The sequence below is a fragment of the Hyperoodon ampullatus genome (genome assembly GCF_949752795.1).
Source record: "Hyperoodon ampullatus genome assembly, chromosome: 2".
Taxonomy (NCBI): Eukaryota; Metazoa; Chordata; class Mammalia; order Artiodactyla; family Ziphiidae; genus Hyperoodon; species Hyperoodon ampullatus.
Genome location: NC_136915.1, coordinates 142,704,435 through 142,726,442, shown reverse-complemented (window position 1 = coordinate 142,726,442; position 22,008 = coordinate 142,704,435). Strand labels below are relative to the sequence as shown.

The 22,008-nt window shown below is 45.4% G+C and overlaps 1 protein-coding gene across 1 annotated transcript; it reads right to left on the bottom strand.

Moving 5' to 3' along the window:
• Positions 1-18,945: 18,945 nt before the first annotated feature.
• RD3 (RD3 regulator of GUCY2D) lies at positions 18,946-21,680 on the bottom strand (the record flags this gene model as incomplete). Its single annotated transcript, XM_079698721.1, has 2 exons — positions 18,946-19,237; positions 21,385-21,680. 2 exons carry the CDS (start codon positions 21,678-21,680, stop codon positions 18,946-18,948), a joined length of 588 nt encoding a protein of 195 aa, XP_079554847.1.
• Between the last annotated feature and the right edge of the window lie 328 nt (positions 21,681-22,008).

Sequence of the window (22,008 nt, the reverse complement as noted above, 5' to 3'; positions counted from 1 at the left end):
GGGCATCCTGGAAGAAATGGACAAATTCTTAGAAAAGCACAACCTTCTGAGACTGAACTGGGAAGAAATAGAAAATATAAACAGACCAATCACAAGCACTGAAATTGAAACTGTGATTAAAAATCTTCCAACAAACAGAAGCCCAGGACCAGATGGCTTCACAGGCGAATTCTATCAAACACTTAGAGGAGAGCGAACACCTATCCTTCTCAAACTCTTCCAAAATATAGCAGAGGGAGGAACAGTCCCAAACTCATTCTATGAGGCCACCATCGTCCTGATACCAAAACCAAACAAAGATGTCACAAAGAAAGAAAACTACAGGCCAATATCACTGATGAACATAGATGCAAAAATCCTCAACAACATACTAGCAAAAGGAACACAACAGTACATTAAAAGGATCATACACCATGATAAAGTGGGGTTTATCCCAGGAATGCAAGGATTCTTCAATATACACAAATCAATCAATCAATGTGATACACCATATTAACAAATTGAAGGAGAAAAACCATATGATAATCTCAATAGATGCAGTAAGAGCTTTTGACAAAATTCAACACCCATTTATGACAAAAATTCTCCAGAAAGTAGGCATAGAGGGAACTTAACATAATAAAGGCCCTGTATGACAAACGCACAGCCAACATCATCCTCAATGGTGAAAAGCTGAAACCATTTCCACTAAGATCAGGAACAATACAAGGTTGCCCACTCTCACCACTGTTATTCAACATAGTTTTGGAAGTTCTAGTCACAGCAATCAGAGAAGAAAAAGAAATAAAAGGAATACAAATTGGAAAATAAGAAGTAAAACTGTCACTGTTTGCAAATGACATGATACTATACTTGAGAATCCTCAAGATGCTACCAGAAAACTACTAGACCTAATCAATGAATTTGGTAGAGTAGCAGGATACAATATTAATGCACAGAAATCTCTTGCATTCCTATACACTAATGAAGAAAAATCTGAAAGGGAAGTTAAGGAAACACTCTCATTTACCATTGCAACAAAAAGAATAAAATACCTAGTAATAAACCTACCTAAGGAGACAAATGACCTATATGCAGAAAACTATAAGACACTGATGAAAGAAATTAAAGATGATACAAACATATGGAGAGATGTACCATGTTCTTGGATTGGAAGAATCAACATTGTGAAAATGATTATACTACCCAAAGCAATCTACAGATTCAATGCAATACCTATCAAACTACCAATGGCATTTTTCACAGAACTAGAACAAAAAATTGCACAATTTGTAAGGGAACACAAAAGACCCCAAATAGTCAAAGCAATCTTGAGAAAGAAAAACTGAGCTGAAGGAATCAGGCTCCTGGACTTCAGACTATACTACAAAGCTACAGTAATCAAGACAATATAGTACTAGCACAAAAACAGAAATATAAACCGATGGAACAGGATAGAAAGCCCAGAGAAAAACCCACGCACATAGGGTCACCTTATCTTTAATAAAGGAGGCAAGAATATACAATGGAGAAAAGACAGCCTCTTCAATAAGTGGTGCTGGGAAAACTGGACAGTTACATGTAAAAGAATGAAATTAGAATACTTCCTAACACCATACACAAAAATAAGCTCAAAATGGATTAAAGACCTAAATATAAGGCCAGAAACCATAAAACTGTTAGAGGAAAACATAGGAAGAACACTCTTTGACATAAGTCACATTAAGATCCTTTTTGACCCAGTTCCTAGAGAAATGGAAATAAAAACAAAAATAAACAAATGGGACCTAATGAAACTTAAGAGCTTTAGCACAGCAAAGGAAACCATAAACAAGACGAAAAGACAACCCTCAGAATGGGAGAAGATATTTGCAAATGAATCAACAAAGGATTAACCTCTGGAATATACAAGCAACTTATGTAGCTTAGTATCAAAAAGCAAACAATCCATTCCAAAAATGGGCAGAAGACCTAAATAGACATTTCTCCGAAGAAGATACACAGATTGCCAACAAACACATGAAAGGATGATCAACATCACTAATCATTAGAGAAATGCAAATCAAAACTACAATGAGGGGCTTCCCTGGTGGCGCAGTGGTTGAGAGTCCGCCTGCCGATGCAGGGGACACGGGTTCATGCCCCGGTCTGGGAAGATCCCACATGCCGCAGAGCGGCTAGGCCCGTGAGCCATGGCTGCTGGGCCTGTGCGTCTGGAGCCTGTGCTCCGCAACGGGAGAGGCCACAGCAGTGAGAAGCCCACGTAATGCAAAAAAAAAAAAAAAAAACTACAATGAGGTATCACCTCACACCGGTCAGAACGGCCATCATCAAAAAATCTACAAAATGCTAGAGAGGGTGTGGAGAAAAGGGAACCCTCTTGCACTGTTGGTGGGAATGTAAATTGACACAGCCACTATGGAGAACAGTATGGAGGTTCCTTAAAAAACTAAAAATAGAACTACCATAGGACTCAGCAATCCCACTGCTGGGCATATTCCCTGAGAAAACCATAATTCAAAAAGAGTCATGTACCATAATGTTCATTGCAGCACTATTTACAATAGCGAGGACATGGAAGCAACCTAAATGTCCATCGACAGGTGAATGGATAAAGAATATGTGGCACATATATACAATGGAATATTACTCAGCCATAAAAGGGAATGAAACTGAGTTATTTGTAGTGAGGTGGATGGACCATAGAGTGATGTAAGTCAGAAAGAGAAAAACAAATACTGTATGCTAACACATATGTATGGAATCTTAAAAAAAAAAAATGGTTCTGAGGAACCTAAGGGCAGTACAGGAATAAAGACGCAGACGTAGGGAATGAACTTGAGAACACAGGGAAGGGGAAGGGTAAGCTGGGACGAAGTGAGAGAGCGGCATGGACATATATACACTACCAAATGTAAAATAGATAGCTAGTGGGAAGCAGCTGCATAGCACAGGGAGATCAGCTCTGTGCTTTGTGACCACCTAGAGGGGTGGGATAGGGAGGGTGGGAGGGAGACACAAGAGGGAGGAGATATGGTGATATATGTATATGTATAGACGATTCACTTTGTTATACAGCAGAAGCTAACACACCATTGTAAAGCAATCAGACTCCAACAAAGATGTAAAAAAAAAAAAAAAAATGTTATGATGAGCTCTGTGCTAGTGACAAGAATGGGAGCTCCAAAGTGCCGGGAAGTCCAGACACTGTTAGGGGGGACAAAGGACGAATAGTTGCCCAGGACAAAGCTGAGGAGTCTATTTGTCTTTGAGCTCTGATGCCTCCCCTTATATTCAGTGCCCCTCATGCTCAGGCGCTTCTCTCCCATGATTCCCCAAGGACCAAAGTGACCTCTCTCATTGTCCTTCCAGAATCCCTTCACTTGATTTACTTTATGGAGGTGGATGCCTCCCAGCCTGTCCCAGCCATTTGCATTTGACAGACGTATATTAGTGGTACAAGATTGAGCTATGAAATGGAGCAGGTCTTTTATGTGGCTGCAGTCAGATTTCAGTTGGGGCTGTAGTCGTCTGAAAGCATGATTGGGCTGGACCACGAAGATGGCTCCCTCACATGGCTGACTGTTGAGGCTGGCTGTCATCTGGGAGCTCATCTGGGGCTGTCAACCAACATGTGACCTGTCCATGAGACTTGAGCTTTTCACAGCATGGTGGCTTATTTCTGAGGGAGAGAGAGTGTTCCAAGGTCAAGCATTCCAGGCAGAAGCTACAAGGCTTGTGATGACTACCTTCGGAAGTTACAGGATGTCACTTTTGCTTTATTCTATTGATCAAGTCACTATGGTCAGCCTACTTCAAGGGGAGGGGAATTAGACTCTATTTCTTGATGATGTGTGACAAGACCACTTTGTAAAACAGCATGCTGGATGGGTGATATGGTTGTGATAATAATAATAATAATAATAATAATATCTCAGGTGCTGTAATCAGCACAGGGACTGTGCACCTAGTACAGTGCTTTGCCCTTTTAGAGCCTCAATACATGTGTGATGGATTACCAAACTTAAAAATGTATAGCAAATAAAAACATCCCACTGCCTAATAAAAACCAGTCACTGTCAAGAGCTTAGACTAAGCTATGACCATATGCTGCATTCAGTTTTCCTACAGTCCAATATTTCATACATTATACAGCCCTAAACCACTGTTTGTTTGAAGAACTTGGTCTTTTATACTTTAGCTGAGAGCCAGTGACTTTGATCTGTCATACAGCGGCAGAGCCACTGGGAAAAATGGCCTGTGCCCAGACAAGGCCACAAAGCAGAGTGTTTGCGGACCAAGGTCTATGGCATCAAAGAAAGCTAGGTGGTCAGGTTGGGGTGCCCCCCCCTCAGCTCAATCCTCTTAGCCCTGAGGGACTTGGGATGGGTATTGGGAGGTAAAGCACCTCTTTGTGCCTCCCAGTTCCTCACCCTTTTCTCAATGGACTTTGGCTATGGCCTTTGGAAGCTAGGTCTTCCCATTGGATTCTGCTTTTGTATGTTTAAGTAGAAAAACTTTTCGCATGTTGTGTTCAAAAACATATTATCTTTATTCTTAACTTAGCTTATGGTTTAATTTTTAATATTTAGATCAGTAATCAGTTTGGACTTATTTTGATATATACTGGATGAGAATTTAAAAAATCTTTCCCAAATGTTTACCCAAATGTCCTGACACCATTTATTTAATAATCTATCCTTTCCCATTGATTCATGATGCCATTTTTATCTTATACTTTTTAGTAGTTTTGAAGCAAGAGAACAACAAATCTATGTTTTAGAAAGAATACTGATTGCAAGAGATAGGAGCAGAATACTTGCTGCTAGAGCCACATCAGATGTTAATTTGAGAAACACAAGGTGTTGGTCGGTTTGGAGCATTTCCTCTGGGGGCGGGCACTGGTTCTAGGGTGGAGGAGCAGGGGAGGTTCAAGCAGAAAAGCTGAGCTCAAAGTGCGGTCTGTGGACTTCCAGGGTCCAAGGCGCTTTCAGGGGCTCTGAGAGATCAAACATATTTTCATAAAAATGCTAAGAGGTTATTTTACTTTTTCACTGTGTTAACATTTGCACTGATAGTACAAAAGCAGCAGTGGGTTTTTACTTACCAGCAGTTTTCTGCTGATAACTTAGCATGAATCAAGGCAGTGGTACCAAACTGTGCTAATAATAGTCATTGTGTTCTTCACTGTCATGCACTCACAGTAAAAGAAAGAAAAAGAAAGAAAGGAAGAAAGAAAGCCAGTTTCAAGAAGAATGCTCTTGATGAGGCAGTAAAAAAGCATTAATTTTATTAAATCTCCATCCTTGAGTATTCATCTTTTTAATATTCTGTGTGACAAAATAGGAACTACACATAAAGCACTTCTGCGTGCTGAAGGACAATGTTTTCTCAGGGAAAAGCACCGTGTGTTTGTTTGAGTTTCAAGCTGAAATAGCTGCTTTTTCACGGAACACCACACTTACTTCAGGGAAGGACTGACAAACATTGTTACCCAGCCTTGAGTATTTGGCAGATATTTTCTCTTAAATGAATGAAGTGAGCTTGTCACTTCAAGGAAATAATCTGACTGTATTTGTTGCCACTGACAAAATATGAGTGCTCAAGAAAAAACCAGAATTTTAGAAAACCTGTATCCACTACTCATTTTCCTCCTTTTTCTTACATCATGAGTTTGACAGTTTCCCCAAACTTAACGACTTTTCTGATGAGATTAATAGTGATATTAATGAATGTGGATTTTTAAACATTGTATAATTGAGTTAACTTTTTGAAGATCTGTGTAATTCAGTAGACCAGTATTTTTCAGATAATTGGTGCATGATGTTACAAAGTCATGCATGGGTAAAAGCCATTTAAAGTGCAAGATAGTCTAATGGATTTTAGCATAACAGAGTATGATAATTGATATGATTTCAGGTTCCACATTGCAGCTAACATTTTTGTTATCTGAATTGTGGGCAATTTATTTGTTTTTAACTGTAAAATATGCATAACATAAAATATGCATAACATAAAATTTATTAACCATTATTAAATGTATAGTTGAGTGGCATTAAGTACATTTACATTGTTATGCAATTATCACCAGCCTCCATCTCCAGAACTTTTTCATCATCCCATACTGAAACTCCATTCCCATGAAACAATAACTCCCTATTCCCCTCTCCCACCAGGACCTGAAAAAGCTATTTAAAAATGTCCACCTTTTCTGGGACTTCCCTGGTGGCACAGAGGTTAAGAATCCGCCTGCCAATGCAGGGAACATGGGTTCGATCCCTGGTCCGGGAAGATCCCACATGCCGTAGAGCAACTAAGCCCGTGCACCACAACTACGGAGCCTACACTCTAGAGCCCGCGAGCCACAACTACTGAGCCCGTGCGCCACAACTACTGAAGCCCACGCGCCTAGAGCCCGTGCTCCGCAATGAGAAGCCCAGGCACTGCAACGAAGAGTAGCCCCCGCTTGCTGCAACTAGAGAAAGCCCTCGTGCAGCAACGAAGACCCGACACGGCCAAAAAAAAGAAAAAAAATGTTTCCCTTTTCTAATTATATGTCTGTGTGAGGCTGGATTTTCTTCATATACTTCAGTTTAGACAACTTATCACAACAGACTGAATGCAGAACCTGATATAAGGAGTGATCTGCATTAGTTTCCCATTACTGTGTAACAGATATCCACAACCATAGCAACTTAAAACAATACGCATTTATCAGTTTCCAGGAGTCAGGAGTCTGGGTTCAGGTGAGCTTCTCAGGGTCTTTGCTCAGGGTCTCACAAGGCTAAAATCAAGACATTACCCAGAGGTGCAATCTTACCTGAGTCTCAGGGATCCTCAATCAAGTGAGTTGGTTATTGGCCGAATGCAGTTGGCAAAATTTGTAGCACCAAAGTCCCTGGCTCACTGTTGGCCAGGGACTGCTCTCAGCAACCAGAGGCTACCCACAAGTCCTTGGCACGTGACAACATTGGTCCTTGCCTCTCACAACACTGCAGCTCACTTCTCCAAAGCCAGCAGGAAAATCTTACTCCAGGGATTTCCCTGGAGGTCCAGTGGTTAAGACTCCGCACTCCCAACGCAGGAGGCCTGGGTTCTAACCCTGGTCAGGGAACTAGATCCTACATTCTGCAATTGCAGATCCCACATGCCACAACTAAGACCTGGCACAGCCAAATAAATAAATAAATATTAAAAAAAAAAAAACTTCAGTCTGCTGTGATGGAGTCTTGTATAACATAGTGTAATCACGGGAGCGACTATATCCTCACCTTTGCCAGATTCTTTTGGCAAGAAGCAAGTAACAGTAAATGGAGTATAACCTTTAAAAATTGTGAATCACTAGGTTATACCCCTGAAACTTAAGTCATATTGTACATTGACTATACCTCCATAAAAAAAAGAAGCAAGTAACAGTTTCTCCCTCATTCACTTGACTCATTGGGGTCACCTTAGGGTGTGTCCATCATTCCAGACATTAAAGATACATGCAAAAATGTAAAACAATGCCACTCTTCTTCCTATTTAAAAAATGTGTAATTAAAAATATGTTATTCATGCTAATATGTAATGAGTTTCTAGTTGTTATTTTAAGTCAATTAGTAAAGCATTATACTTTTCAATTTAGTGTCTAATAAATATTGATAGATATAATCCACGTAAACAACAGCTCTTTGGGCTCTTTAATAGATTTTAATAGTATAAAGTGTCCTGGGAGAACTGTTAATGTAATTAATCCTAATGGCAAACAGATTATGAACACCAAATAGCTGGAGTTTTCCAAATGCTTTTGCTGACCCACAGAAATACGTTACATTGTGACCCAGTATACATATACATATGCATATACATATATACACAGATGCATAACCAAGGCAAAAGTTTCATGAAGTAATACTTATTCTTATGTGTAGTGCACATTTCTACTGATTGTTTGTCTTCTAAAAGTTCCTGGTCACAGTCCAACACATTGATTTCATAAACCACTCAATAGGTCAGGACCTGAAGTCTGAAAATTCTGACTGATCATTAGAACCACTTGAAAAGCATTTAAAAATATAGATTTCCAGGGCCAACAACTATTTATATGAACAGTCAAGGTCAAGGAAAGAGTGAATCTATGTTTCTCCTCCCTTGAAACACTGCTGTGAGAACAAGCCTGGGTGGTTATTTTTCTGATGATTAACTGATTTTGACCACCAAAGGACTGAGCCATGAGAGTACACATTCTGTGTTATTCAGCATCAGACAATAAATTCTAAGCAGAAGTGTCTCCAGGCAAAGAGAAGAGGTTACTGAAGTGTCCAGGGCTGTGCTTCTGGCAGCTCTGAGTTTGCTGCATTGTTCCTGGTGGGTAGGATCCTGCTGGGAAAGAATCAGTTTTCCAGGAATCTAGAGAAGTAGGTTAAAGTCACTGCCACAGAGGCGGGAGGCCTCTGCAGCTGATGAGAAAGGGGTTCACGTTCTGGTATGACCTTGGGAAAGTCATGAATGATCTAAAACTCTGCCTCCTAATCCATAAAGTGGGAAGAAAAGTGCCTATCTGGCTGTGTCATTTGTGAGGGTCAGTGAGGTGCTGGTGCCTGGCACACGCTGTAAGTGTCCCAAGACGGCAGGTGGCTCCCTTGCTGCCCTTGGCAGTGGTTTGCCATTTGAAGTTGGCCAAGTCACTGAGGTCCCGGGCACACTGGAAACAGTGCTGCTGGCTCGTCTACCTCCCAGGGTTGGTGTGAAGGTCAAATGAGGAAATGGACGGAAGGAAGAAAATGTGATGTGCTGTTAAGAGGAGGCGCCCAGAACAGAGCTGGGGAACAGAACCTATGCCATGGCGACAGGCCCTGAGGACCCAGAGGTTAGGTGAGCAGGTGCAGAGCAAGAGCACACACGTGCCACATGTCCCAGCAAGGAGCCTCTGAACACGTGGGGTGGGACGCAGGGAATAACCCCCTTCTGGTTGCAGGCGCTTCGTGTGCCTTAATCTCAACTCATCCCACCACAACAACGTTATGGAAATATTACTCAAATGAGAAAACTGAGACTCAACCAGGGTGAATAACCGGCCAAGGTCACGCAGCTTGTAGATGACACGGTAGATGCCCCACTTGTGCAGCTGGGAGAGGATGGGATGCTACAGCAGCTGCTGCCCAGACTTGCCATTGGGGGGGCCCTGGACGCTTGGGGCTGGGAGGACCAGTGCACTGCTCACCCGTGGGGACCCGGCAGCCAGCTGGATGGGCCCTCTAGCTGAGCCTCCCGTGACCACCAGGGGGCATTCATGGCACCTTCTGCAGATGAGGAGCTTGGTTCCCAGGACTGGCTTGTGTCTGAAGACTGCCCAGTGTATCAGAGTGTGACACCAGTGACAGCAGCTCCACCCTCCCATTCACCTTTGCCAGCCGCCTCATGGTCATGACACTAGTCACAAGAAGGGAAGAAAGGGTCAGTAGCTCCCCTCCCCAGCCACTCCCGCCCGCCTACTGGATTCCAACTCTCTTTCTCTCTCTCTCTCTCTCTCATACAGCCTCATGAATAGTTTCTACAACAGACACCAGATAATTGTCATCCTACACAATTGTATTCTTTCAGGTTTGTAACAAACAGCGCTGATTCCATCATCTTCTCCACCTTTCCAGCTGCTATAAAATGGTATTTGCAGCACTCTTTACAAGATACATCTCATCTCATCTCCAAGCATCTCCTGATGCTGCTAAGCAAAGATGATAAACATCTATGGATAAGCAACCTTGCAACCATCTGTCTCTAACATAAAATAACATAGGTCATAGTAATTTCTCCAAAGTGCATCCATCCTCTATTGAGATGAAACCATTCAGGCATGTGGTAAATTCAGATAGATTCAAGATGTGACAACAGAGAATTTCCTGAGTCCCCCAGAAAGAGTAACCTAAAACAGTGGTTCTCAGCCTTGGCTGCACGATGGAATCACCTGGAGAGCTTTAGAAAAACTGATGCCTGGGTCCCATCCCGAGTTTCTGATTTACTTGCTCTCGAGTGCAGCTGGGTGCCAGAGTATTTAAAAGCTTCCTGGATGATCTGATGTGCAGCCAAGCTTGAGAACCACAGATCTAAAAGATTAGGGAAATTGGGCTCAAGAACAATGATTAAAGGACCGGATCTGGTTATTCCAGAGGAAGGAAGGTGACAACTGCTCTTCGGTGTCTCCCATCGACTTCCTGGTATTTGTGCTAATTGAAGGGAAGACTGTCATGAACACCTGTCAGATCTTACATTTGAAAGTTCTTTTATAGTTTGCAAAGCATTTGATCTTATTTTAACCTCTCCACATTCCTGGGAGGTAGGCAGGGTAACCATGCTTACATGAGAAACAGGAGCCTCAAAGAGCTGAGTGATTTGCAAAGACATAAGTGGGAGAACCATTTTGGGAGAACCATTATCCAGAATTTCTGGCAGCCCAAAAGTCCAAACAATTTTATTTGCACTATTAAACTCCTTTGTCCTCCCTGAGGCAGAACAAAATCTGTTCATGGGTAAAAGATAGGAAACCTTTTAAGAGAAGATGAAGTGACAGAGAAAAAACCAACCAAAATGAAAAGTTCCTCAGAAAGCAGATAACAGGGAGCTGTCTTCATATGAGGGACAAAGAGCAGTGGTTATTGCTTTATTTTTTCCTGTGTATATAGGGCAGAAGATTAACATGGCAACAGAAGGTTAGGTAAGCGAAGGAACTTTCTAGCTTTCTCATCCATGAGCCCTTCAGCTGGAACCTTGTATGTGGCCCTTGAAACAAGAATAAAGTGCGAGAGGGGACTCTGAATCACCTCAGTGTGGGATTGAAGGTAATATTAAGTTCTTTGAAAGAACCAAAATGATTTTTACAAGAGTCAGTAACAAGGAAAGCCATTTTAATATTAAGCTTTTCATATTTGCAAAGAATAGGTCTCTGAGAGCTTTGAGATACTAGGTTGCTCTCATTCACAGCTAGAGTGAACTTTGGAAGCTGTTGTTTTTTCTTTTTTTTTTTCCAGTATGCGGGCCTCTCACTGTTGTGGCCTCTCCCGTTGCGGAGCACAGGCTCCGGACGCGCAGGCTCAGCGGCCATGGCTCACGGGCCTAGCCGCTCCGCGGCGTGTGGGATCTTCCCGGACCGGGGCATGAACCCGTGTCCCCTGCATCAGCAGGTAGACTCTCAACCACTGCGCCACCAGGGAAGCCCTGGAAGCTGTTTTTTTGCAAGAACATCTTGTGTGTTTTCCCATCCACTTTCTTTTACCAATAGCATCCCCCCTTTTCACTTCACGGGATCCTAGTGGAGCTGCATTCTGGTGCTCCAGGCCCTCAGGTGGGCTCATGAATCACCAGCAATGGTAAATAGTCCAAGGGTGGCATGCATCCCAAGCAGGTGCTGTCACGGCATGTGTTGGTCACAGATCAGTAACCCTAGCATCTGCAAAGAAAACCCCCAAATCTCAGTGGTTTAACAAATCAATGTGTATTTGTAATTCACATAAGTCCAATGTGGCCTTCCATGTGGTCATTCAGGGACCCAGACTCCTTTCATCCTGTGGCTCTCCTCTCTTTGGGAGCCTCAGAGCCCTCTCTATCAGCTAGAAAATGGGAAAAGAGGACAGAGAATCACTTTGGGGAGGTTTTTATGGACCAAACGAGAAGTGGAGCCTTCCACATCTGCTCACATTCCATTGGCCAGACTCACTCACATGGCAGGGGAGGCTGGAATGCCATCTAGTTGTGATCCCAAGAGAAGGAAGAAGCAGGCTTGGTGACCTGCTAGCCAGGCTCTGCCACAGGGCCTTTCTCTGCGATTGGTATATGGAGGTTGAGGTGCTAAACTGGGGTCATGTCAGCCTGGAGCACCAGCAGCCGTCTTTCCTGGATGCAGAGGGGAAGTGTGACCTCCTAGAAGAAAAGTAAACCACCACACAGAGGGAGGCAGAGCTAGGAGAGGGAGAGCAAGAAAAGAAGCAGAAAGGGGTCAGGGAGGAGGAGGGGAGGGGAGGAGAGAGAATACATTCTGCTGCATGAACTCCCCTGGTCACTAACAACCCTGGAATTCTCAATTATGGATGCCGTCAGGACCAGCTACATGATTTGCAGCTACATAAGTGCAAAATTAACCTGGGAGCCCCTATTAAAAAATTATGAATTTCAAGGCAGTGACAGCAATGCATTAAACCAAATAAGGGGCCTTTCTGCGTGCAGGGACCCGTATGACTGCACAGGTCACACACCCACAGAGCTGGCCCTGGGGGTTACAGATCCCTTTGGTGCTTCTGCCAGTTTGATCGGGGTTTCTCTCACCATCAGCTGAAACCCCTGATTGCCCTAGACTCTGTTCCCAAGAGGCTGTAAGCTCTCCAGTTTTGGAAATGATAAGAACTCTGCAGTGTGTTCATAGTCCTAGGGTGGAGCTCTGTATACAGTGATGTCACTAGATGCTGATTGCCTGGAGGCAGTCAGTAGGCAGGGCCCAGCTGAGCTCTGGAGCTTTCTTTTGGTTCTAGGATTCTATGAATCTACCTAGAGATGTATATGTCTTTTGGCAAGAGATACGTTTCCCAAGTTTGTGTATACTTTAGTTCTTTGTAAATTAGATTCTACTTTCAGTACTTACTCTTTAAGGAACTCCATGGGGAATCGTTTTGTCAGGCCAAGAACCATTCCTTTCAAAAGCACAGATTCTCCTAAATCGCATTTGCCTAAAGTGGAGCACACGCATGCTGTTACCTAACCCCCTGCTCTCAGTTCCACAACCAATGCCCGCTCCAAAGAGCCGTCTCCAAAGGCTCCAGCTCTGCCCCAATATCTCTGCATACCACCCAGCCCTCACCTCCAGACAAAATCAAGGTTTCACCAAAGAGGTTGAATCACACATGTACCCCTCTCTCCGACCCCTAATGGAGGTGACTGGATTACATGGCACTCTGTGGCTTCCCTTAGGGAAATGTTCCTGGTCATTTCTGTGTCATCTTCTGGCTCCCAGAAAGAATTAATGTAAGCATTTATCTGGTCAACCTGACTAGAGCTGATCTAGACCCGAGCACAGGGAAAGGACAGTATTTCTAGAGTCCTTCCCTGATCCTCTCTCTCCACAGAGAATCTGTTTCTAGGAAGGTCAAAATGTTTAGTAGAAGTATCTCTCTCAAGACCCACATTGAGCAAGGAAGGGCACTGGCAAAATAAGGGATTACAGTCGTCCCCCAGTTTCCCCAGGGGTTGGTTCCAGGACCCCCAGGAATACCCAAATCTGTGGATGCTAAAGTCTCTTATACAAAATGGCATAGTATTTGCATAAAATGTAACACACTTTAAATCATCTCTGGATTACTTACAATACCTAATACATTGTAGGTGCTATGTAACTAGTTGTAAATGAAAGGTAAATGCTGCATAAATAGTTACCAGTGCATGGCAAATTCAAGTTTCGCTTTTTGGAAATTTCTGGAATTTTTTCCCCCAGATCCATGGTTGGTTGAACCTGGGGATGTGAAGCCCATGGATCCAGAGGGCTGTCTTTATGGCACTCTGGATTCATTCTAAGACCATACACACCTAGATCATTTTGATCAAAAGTGCCCTTGGGAAATCTCACCTCCTCCAGGAAGCCTTCCAGAGTAATTCAGAGAAGAGTCAAAAGCTGTTTCGTCTTGTCTGTCTGGAACACCTACAGGTAACCACACCGCTGCCCCGTCTCCTTTATGGTGACTACATATAGAGGCGCTCAGTAAATATTTGATGAATGAATGAATGAATTCTTAAGAAGTGTATTGACCTCTTACTATGTGCCTGGCATATCTTGGGAGATACAAACTCAAGTCAGACATGGACCCTGGCCTCACAGAACAAACAATCTAATGAATGATGTCGATACATCATAAACCCCTCAATTCTCACTCACAGCTTCACTCAGCCCCTGTCCTGTGTGAGCTCCAAGTTGGTGTTCACATGCACCCACGCATTAAGGCACATTTTAAAGTACGTACTCTGTGCCCAGAAGGTGGTGGAGACCCAGAAATGAAAGACCTGGTTCCTGCACTTAAGGATTTCACAAACTATTGGAGGCAGTGGCCTGGCAGGGAGGGGGAGGAATGAACAGAAAACCACATACATTTCCATCACTGTGTGGTAAGTACAGTGATGAGGATTTTGGGGGCTGTTCTGAGTGCACATAGGATCTATAACACTGAGAAGCAGTGAGGCATGTGGAAGGAAGCCTGGCTTCCAGCCCACGTGGGCCCCTTGCTTGTAACCTGAGATAAAACATAATGCACCTCACCACAGGGTCACGAACAAATGAGATAAGGTGGGTAAACTGTAAATGACCATTCAAATGTTAATTTTTAAAGGAATTTTCTTGCTGACAAAGCCATTTCTGTCCATAGCAATATTGTTGGACTGGCTCATTTGAATAAAAGATGTATTTCTCCCATCCCTGAAGCTGCACTTTGGAGCAGCTTAATTTCCTACTGGCTTGATTTCTTTTCTACTAAGGAGAGGCTAACCTCAATCCACTCTGCCCTGTGTTCCGGAGCCTGGATACTTAGAGCCTCGCGGAGGCCCACAGCCCCAAGCAAGGGCCAGAAGTAGTTCTAAGCAGTTAGCTTCAGGACTTGGCTACACGGAGAGGAATGACTTGTTCCTGGAATGGAATTCTCCCCACACACCAGATGGTAGCTGGGAGGGGAGACCGGGCTAGGGAACTTCCAAGCTTGACTGCAGGGCTTTGGGAATGTTTCATTTGTTCCAGCAAGGGATTTGTAACTGGAATACAACACAGTCAAATGTGCTAGAAAACACGACAACTTCTCTTAGCTTTTGAATGCCTTTCTCTGTAATACAAAAACTCTTGGACATCTTTAGAAACTTAAAAAAATCATTTTGCTGTTTTTGCCTTGATTATGATAAAGTCATGATTTTTAGTCAGTGTTTTTATTTTTAGATTAGCACCTTACGAAATATAATAATGCTAATTTAATACAATAGGTAATAATATTCTTAAAGAAACAGATGCCAATTTCTCTATTTAACAAATGAAGCAAGGTGTTAAACTGATTTAAAATAACTGTCTAAAAATGATGACTAAATTTTCAAATCACCTATTGTGTTTCATTGGGGAACCACATGAATATTAAGACAGACTGAAATTTCACTACGTGTTGAATGATGGCATCAAAAACAGATAAAGTTTTTTCACTACCTACTATAGAATTCTTGAGATTTCTCTCGAGTTATTTTGATAAATTTTAGTGTTTTGTTTCTAAATGGCAAGAAAAGAGGAGAAGGTTTTTCAATTGCTGTTTGCATGTGTGTCTCAAAAAAGAAGACACATAGGGCTTCCCTGGTGGTGCAGTGGTTAAGAATCTGTCTGCCAATGCAGGGGACACGGGTTCAAGCCCTGGTCTGGGAAGATCCCACATGTCACGGAGCAACAAAGCCCATGTGCCACAACTACTGAGCCTGCGCTCTAGAACCCGAGAGCCACAACTACTGAGCCTGTGTGCTACAACTACTGAAGCCCGCACGCCTAGAGCCCACGCTCCACAACAAGAGAAGCCACCGCAATGAGAAGCCCACGCACCGCAACAAAGAGTAGCCTCAACTTGCCGCAACTAGAGAAAGCCTGCACACAGCAACGAAGACCAAACACAGCCAAAAATAAATAAATTAAAAAAAATAAGACACATAGATGTGAAGAGTATTTTCACCAAATGAAAAGTCAAATTAGATATACTGTCTATATTGATTTTTTTTTTTTTTTTTTTTGCGGCATGCGGGCCTCTCACTGTTGTGGCCTCTCCCGTTGCGGAGCATAGGCTCTGGACGCACAGGCTCAGCGGCCATGGCTCACTGGCCTAGCCGCTCCTTGGCACGTGGGATCTTCCCCGACCGGGGCACGAATCCGTGTCCCCTGCATCGGCAGGCGGACTCTCAACCACTGTGCCACCAGGGAAGCCCTATATTGATTTTTGATGTTACTTTTCAGGGTATTAGAGAATTTTGCTTGCTCTGGAAGAACTTTAATCAAATGAAAAAAACAAGGATCTGAGTAAAGAGCATCCTTAGGCTAATTTGCAGAATTGTTATCATTTATGTGCAGCCATTAACTTATTGCATACTAACACTCATGTTTCATAAGCACTCTTTTAAAACAACATTTTATTATGGAATTAAATAAACACTATATGACCAAGAATAAAACAGACTACAACTTTCTTGTCAATATGTGGGGCTTGATTAGATCCTCATTCAAAGAAATAAACTACAAAGATCATTGGTTGGGAATAGGGAAATTTGAATATGGTTTGGGTATTAGATGATACTAAGGAATTACTGTTAATTTTGGAGGGAGTGATAGTATTGTATTGTAGTTACACAGGAAATTTTTCTTATTTCTTTGCAGTGTATCCTGAAGTATTCAGGGGTAAAGTATTATGATGTCTAGGATTTATTTTAAAATACTTCACCAAAAAATAGAAAAGCAAATACGGCAACATGTTAATAACTTTTAAACCTTGTGGATGGGCATATGGAAACTCCCTACACTTTCCCCTCTACTTTTCTGTGTCTGAAAATGTTCATAAGGTGAAACAAGTGAATAAAAAATAAACCACAAAGCAAAAGAAAATGTAATTATGGAGTGGTCTCACACCCACTGGCTCCCTCTAGTGGCCGGTGGTGTTGCGCTGAGTGCAAACAGACTACCCAGTCTGGAACGCTCAACATATCCCCTCCAACTGCCACCAGCCACTCTCACACTCACAAGGAGGCTCTCAAACTGTTTTGTTCTTTCATTTGTTGTTATTGGGCTTGTAAGACTAGAAATTGAGGCCTCATTACTCCCTTTAATGACCTGAGTCCAGAGGAGTAACCTCATGGGTTTGAGTGCCACCAGCTGGGATTCCCTGCAGTAGGATGACTGGGGTCTGAAGCTGGTGGGAGTCTGTCTGAGTTGACTGAGGTGGGCAGGAAAGGCTTTCATGGGAGGCCAAAATTTGTTTATACCAGTTGTTCTTGTTGTTACAGTTAAAGTACACACCAGCCAATAAAACTTAAGTGCAGAACTCCTGTCAGACAACCGACACATGTCACCAAAAAAGTGAACACAGCTTGCACCTACATTAAAAGTTTGGCAATTGAATGAACTTATTTGTGTCTTAGAATATATAAGATGTTTAAGGTGTGTATGTTTATTTAAGTGATTCTCAACTTTCACCGATCGTGTTAATGAGCCAATCAACTCCCTCATTATGATGGCGCTGGATGAGAGGTTTTCCACCATCCTATGATTCTCTGTCCAGATATGAGTGAAAATATCCAAAACAAGATCATTAAAAAAAATTTTTTTTCCCACTAAGCTTTGTCAGGGAATATATAGATTTTCCCCCTGTTGATTTGTCTCCTCCTGGCATTTTATTTAGACTAACATTAAGACTCACTTGCATTTTCTGAGCATGCACTGAGAGTTGGGGGCAGACATGTCCGCACCCATCCCCCCACACCCAGCTTCAGCCCAGAGTGTGTGGGGATGCCGCCTGGTCCAGGTTTGCCATTGTTGGTCCACACATTGGATAATCCACATGCCCATCATCAAGATCTAACCGGTTAGGGGTTCCCTGGTGGCTCAGTGGTTAAGAATCCATCTGCCAATGCAGGGGACATGGGTTCGAGCCCTGGTCCAGGAAGATCCCACATGCCATCGAGCAACTAAGCCCGTGCACCACAACTACTGAGTCTGCACTCTAGAGCCCACGAGCCACAACTACTGAGCCCACGTGCCACAACTACTGAAACCCATGCGCCTAGAGCCCGTGATCTGCAACAGGAGAAGCCACCACAAAGAGAAGCCACCGCAGTGAGAAGCCTGCTCACCGCAATGAAGTGTAGCCCCCGCTTGCTGCGAAAAAAGATCTAACCAGTTAGAAATGGAAGGACAGTGAAGCCTGTAAGGAGGTTCCAGACATTTCACTTCTGTGCCTTGAGGTCATTAGAGCTTTGGGCATCACTTTCTCTGAAGAAAGTCAAAGAGCAGGCACAACCAGATAGAGAAGGGACCCTGGAGTCAAAGACTTGGCTCTCTGGAGCAGTGAGTCAGAAGGCCTTGAAGCTTAGCTTCTGGAAGCAGCTGCTGGGGACTGGCCACCTCCCATGTGATGACACTGTGGAGTGGGGTAATGGCAACCCACCTCTGTCCCCAGCTACTGCAGACCTCCACACCAGTGCCAAGGAGAGAGGTGGGTCAGACCACAGGCAGGTGGAGATTAGCCACTGGACCTGTCCCATCAGAGCCCAGGACTCAAGGACTCAGGAGCAGAGACTTACATGTATGGGAGCAGTCTCACCACCCATGGGGATCAGCCTGCAGTTAATGGTGGCAGAAGCCTGACCCTCTCTGAGCCTCAGTTTCCTCATTCACTAGTTGAGGAGAGTGGACCTGTGATCTCTTTCAACTCTGCCCATCCACCAGGCTGTGACCCACCTGCGGCGGTGAGACAGACCAGTCACCAGCAGAGAATGGACACCAGCCAACAGGTCCCTCATCATTACCCAGGGAGAGGGGGTGAATGGGACATCCCTAAGTTGGGGTAAGAGCTCATGACTTGGCAAAAGGCAGGACAACTCTTCCCATTACAGACAGAAGCCGAAGATGGGGAGCGGGTGGTGGTCTGTCTCCCCAGACCCTGAATCTCTGCGGGGCGGGGAAGGGTCCGCTCCAGCCGACTGGTGCAGGGGAGCAGGAGATTGTTGCTGCAGCTCCAAGCCCTGACTCTAGGCCTCGTGGTCCGTGGGAGAGGGCGGGCGGGGAGGGGTTGCTCCGTCTTGAGGGAGTGTCCCGGGACGGGGCGGTCTCTTTGGCCCCGCGTCAGGGGCAGGGCGATGGGGAGGTTGCAGGACCCGGGATGACCCCGGCTTATCATGCCCCGCCCCCCCTCCCCCGCCAGGTGGCTCTGCTCCCGAGCAGGAGAGGCGGGGTCAGTCCTCTTTTTGTGCCCGGAACTCGGGCATACTCCAGGTCCGGGGCGGCGGCGGTGCGTCCCGCTCCACGTCCTGGGAGATGGTGCGGATGTCGCTGGCGAAGGGGGTGATGCGCGCGCGGCTCCTGAAGGTGGCCAGGCTGCCGCGGGGCCGCAGGCTCCACTGCCGGGTCAGCTTGTGCGCCTCCTCCTCCTGCTTCATCCTCTCCAGGACTTCCTGCAGCACCGAGCGGAAGAGCCGGGACACCTCCTGCACCTCGGGCTCCTGCTCTGCCATCAGCTGCCGGAACCTGGGTGCGGAGGCGGGGAGAACAAGAAGGGGCGCGGTGGGGCTATCGCCCGGGCGTGGCACATGGCCGGCGTCTCACCCCACGGGCGTCCCTGGACACCCCCGTGGACAATTCCTGTTCCCTCCACTTCCCCACTTCCTGTGAAGTGGATCAGAACCCACCCCACCTCCCTCGTGCTCCAGCCCATCCTGAGTTCCAGCTCTTCCACTTCTGGCCTCCATGAGGCTCCTTGAGACTCAGCTTCCTCGTCTGTAAACTGGGGTATTCATAGCTACCTTTTTGTGAGGTTTAATGCGCTAATATCTGTAAAGATCCTGGCAGTCGCCTCGGGTTATCGATGCAGTAGTAGCGACGGACGCCCACTGCTCTCTGGGACTTTTCTGGCTAACACTCTCCCACCCTTCTGCCCTCACTGGCCAGCATGATCTCTCTGAAATGTATGTCCGATTACGTCACTGCCCTGTGATATTCCTTCTGTAGCTTCCCGCCACCTCCTGGCTGAGGGTGAGCTGTTTGGCCATGCACACCGGGCTCCCTGCTACTTCCCTTGTCTGTGTTGCAGCCAGGAGTGTAGCCCCAGGTTCTCCTGGATGCCAAGCTGTTTCCTTTGCCAAAAATGTCTCTGGCTTGGAGCTCCAGAATGAAGGATAGCTAGCAAGTCCGTGTGATACCTAATTTCCTCCACCATATTAAGAGTCAGGACTTCTCAGACCTTTCAGCAGTGAGACAGGAAATGTGATGGGACAGTCATCATATGAGCATCCCCAGCCTCCCCCTCATGTATGAGGTTTGGTTGCTTTGCCAGCCTAGATTCTCTCAGCACCACTCCCATGACCATCCCCACCCCTGTGTCCAGGGTGCTTCTGGAACTAGATACATTTGGGGGGCTTCCATGGTGCAGAATAAGAAAAATGTGGGAGGGTAAGATTCCCAGCCTGGAGGAAGAAGCGGGGGGTGGTAAAAGACTACAAAACCCAAAGGGGTATGAATAGGACTGAAGAAGGAGGAGTTTTTAAGGGGAATTTTGAAGAAGAAGGTGTACAATAGATGCATTTGTTGGTTAAAGAGATGGGTGAGGGAAGATTTGGGGATACTAAGGGGGACTTTAAGATGTTTTACTGTGGATCTGTATTCCTTTACTAGTGTTCGAGAAATGCAGGCAAAGAACTTTAGTTTTGAAATTACTTTTGGCTCTTGGACTCTGCTTCCTTGATTTCAACACACATCCAACTGAGACTGGACCGTGTAGGTCACAGCTTTTCTAAGGTTACACTGATATGCAGGAACGTGATTGTACTCAAGCTCTAAATGTCCAGTGCCCTAGGGCTCTGAAACCTTCACACGCAAGCGCACGCACACACACGCACACACACACACACACATCCCTTAGACAAGCTAGTGTGAAATAGGATAATTGAGAAACCAGTTTTGGAGAGCTTATATGGGGAAACCTCTCTCAGAAGGTAACATGGAAGATGAACTGTTGAAAGAGAGGGAGCCAGCCACATTACAACCAGGATGATAACAGTCCAGGGTGGGAGAACAGAAAGCTAGAAGGCCTGGGGTTCTCTCCTATCAAAACTCACATGTTGTTTTTGTTTGGGAAACATATTGGTTTGGTTATTTTTTGCACTGTTGGAAGCAGGAGGGGAGGCGAGCTGGGCGCAGGCTGGGATGTGGGTATTTTGGCAGGAGATGGGACGCCCTCTAGCGGGGCTTCGGACCTGTGGCCTAAGATTAGCTGTGAACACTTTGGGGCCCGACGCATGCAGGTCAGGGATCTGGGGGTTCTGCAGCTAGTGGTGACCCCAAACAGAACACAGACTGTACATTTACCAGTAGGTTTGTTTTTTAGACCACGGTTTCTACTGAAAATAAACCTGAGTTCTTTTCTGCAAACAAAAACAAAAACAAAAACCTCACGTGCCTCCGGGGGCTGCCTCCCACCTCCCTCTGAGCCCCGAGCCTTGGCCTGGCCTTCCATGGCCTCTTTCAGATTCTTCCCCCGTCTTGCTCCTTTTAACAGATACCTGTCCCATCCAGGCCCCAGGCTCCAGTCCTGGTAGCCTCAGGCCCCTGTCACTGCTGCCACCCTCCCTGGAGCCTGCAACCCAACCGCTGGTCCCCGTCCCAGTGCCAGGAGTTACCTGAGGATGGCGGGCCCACAGTAGGATGGGTGGATCTTGGCGCAGACGTCCTCTAGTTGCAGCCTCTCCCCGGGGCTGAGGTCGTAGGTGGGCCGGGGCGCGCTGGCCAGCCAGCTGTAGTCCACTCCGGTACAGATCTTCCTGACGGCATTGCTGCGCTCCCACTGCTGCCTCTCAGCCTCTCGCATCTGCCCCTCCAGCTCCACCATGAGCGTCTCCAGCACCATCTGAGCCGGACTCCGAGACGACAGCCGTGGTGGAGCCTCGTTCCACCGGAGCCAAGGGATGAGGGACATGGCCCCCCCAGGCCCTGCCGAGACAGGGCAGGAGTGTGTCTTCCTTGGGCCCCTCTGTCACTTAGGGTGGCGAGAACAAGGGGGAGGGAGCTGAGGCCCGAGTGAGAAGACTGCTCCCCCCTCACAGCTGGGTGGCCTCAAGTAAGTCATTTAACCTCTCTGAGCAGTCATTTCTAATTCTGTAAGACAAGGTAATCTTGCTGTGAGAAGCAGTTGTGAATAAACTTGGGAAGTTCCAAGCACCACATAAAAGTAAGATAATTTCATGGTTATAAAAATCCATGAAGCATCCAGATGATTGAGACTCCTGAATCCTTGCTAACTCCAA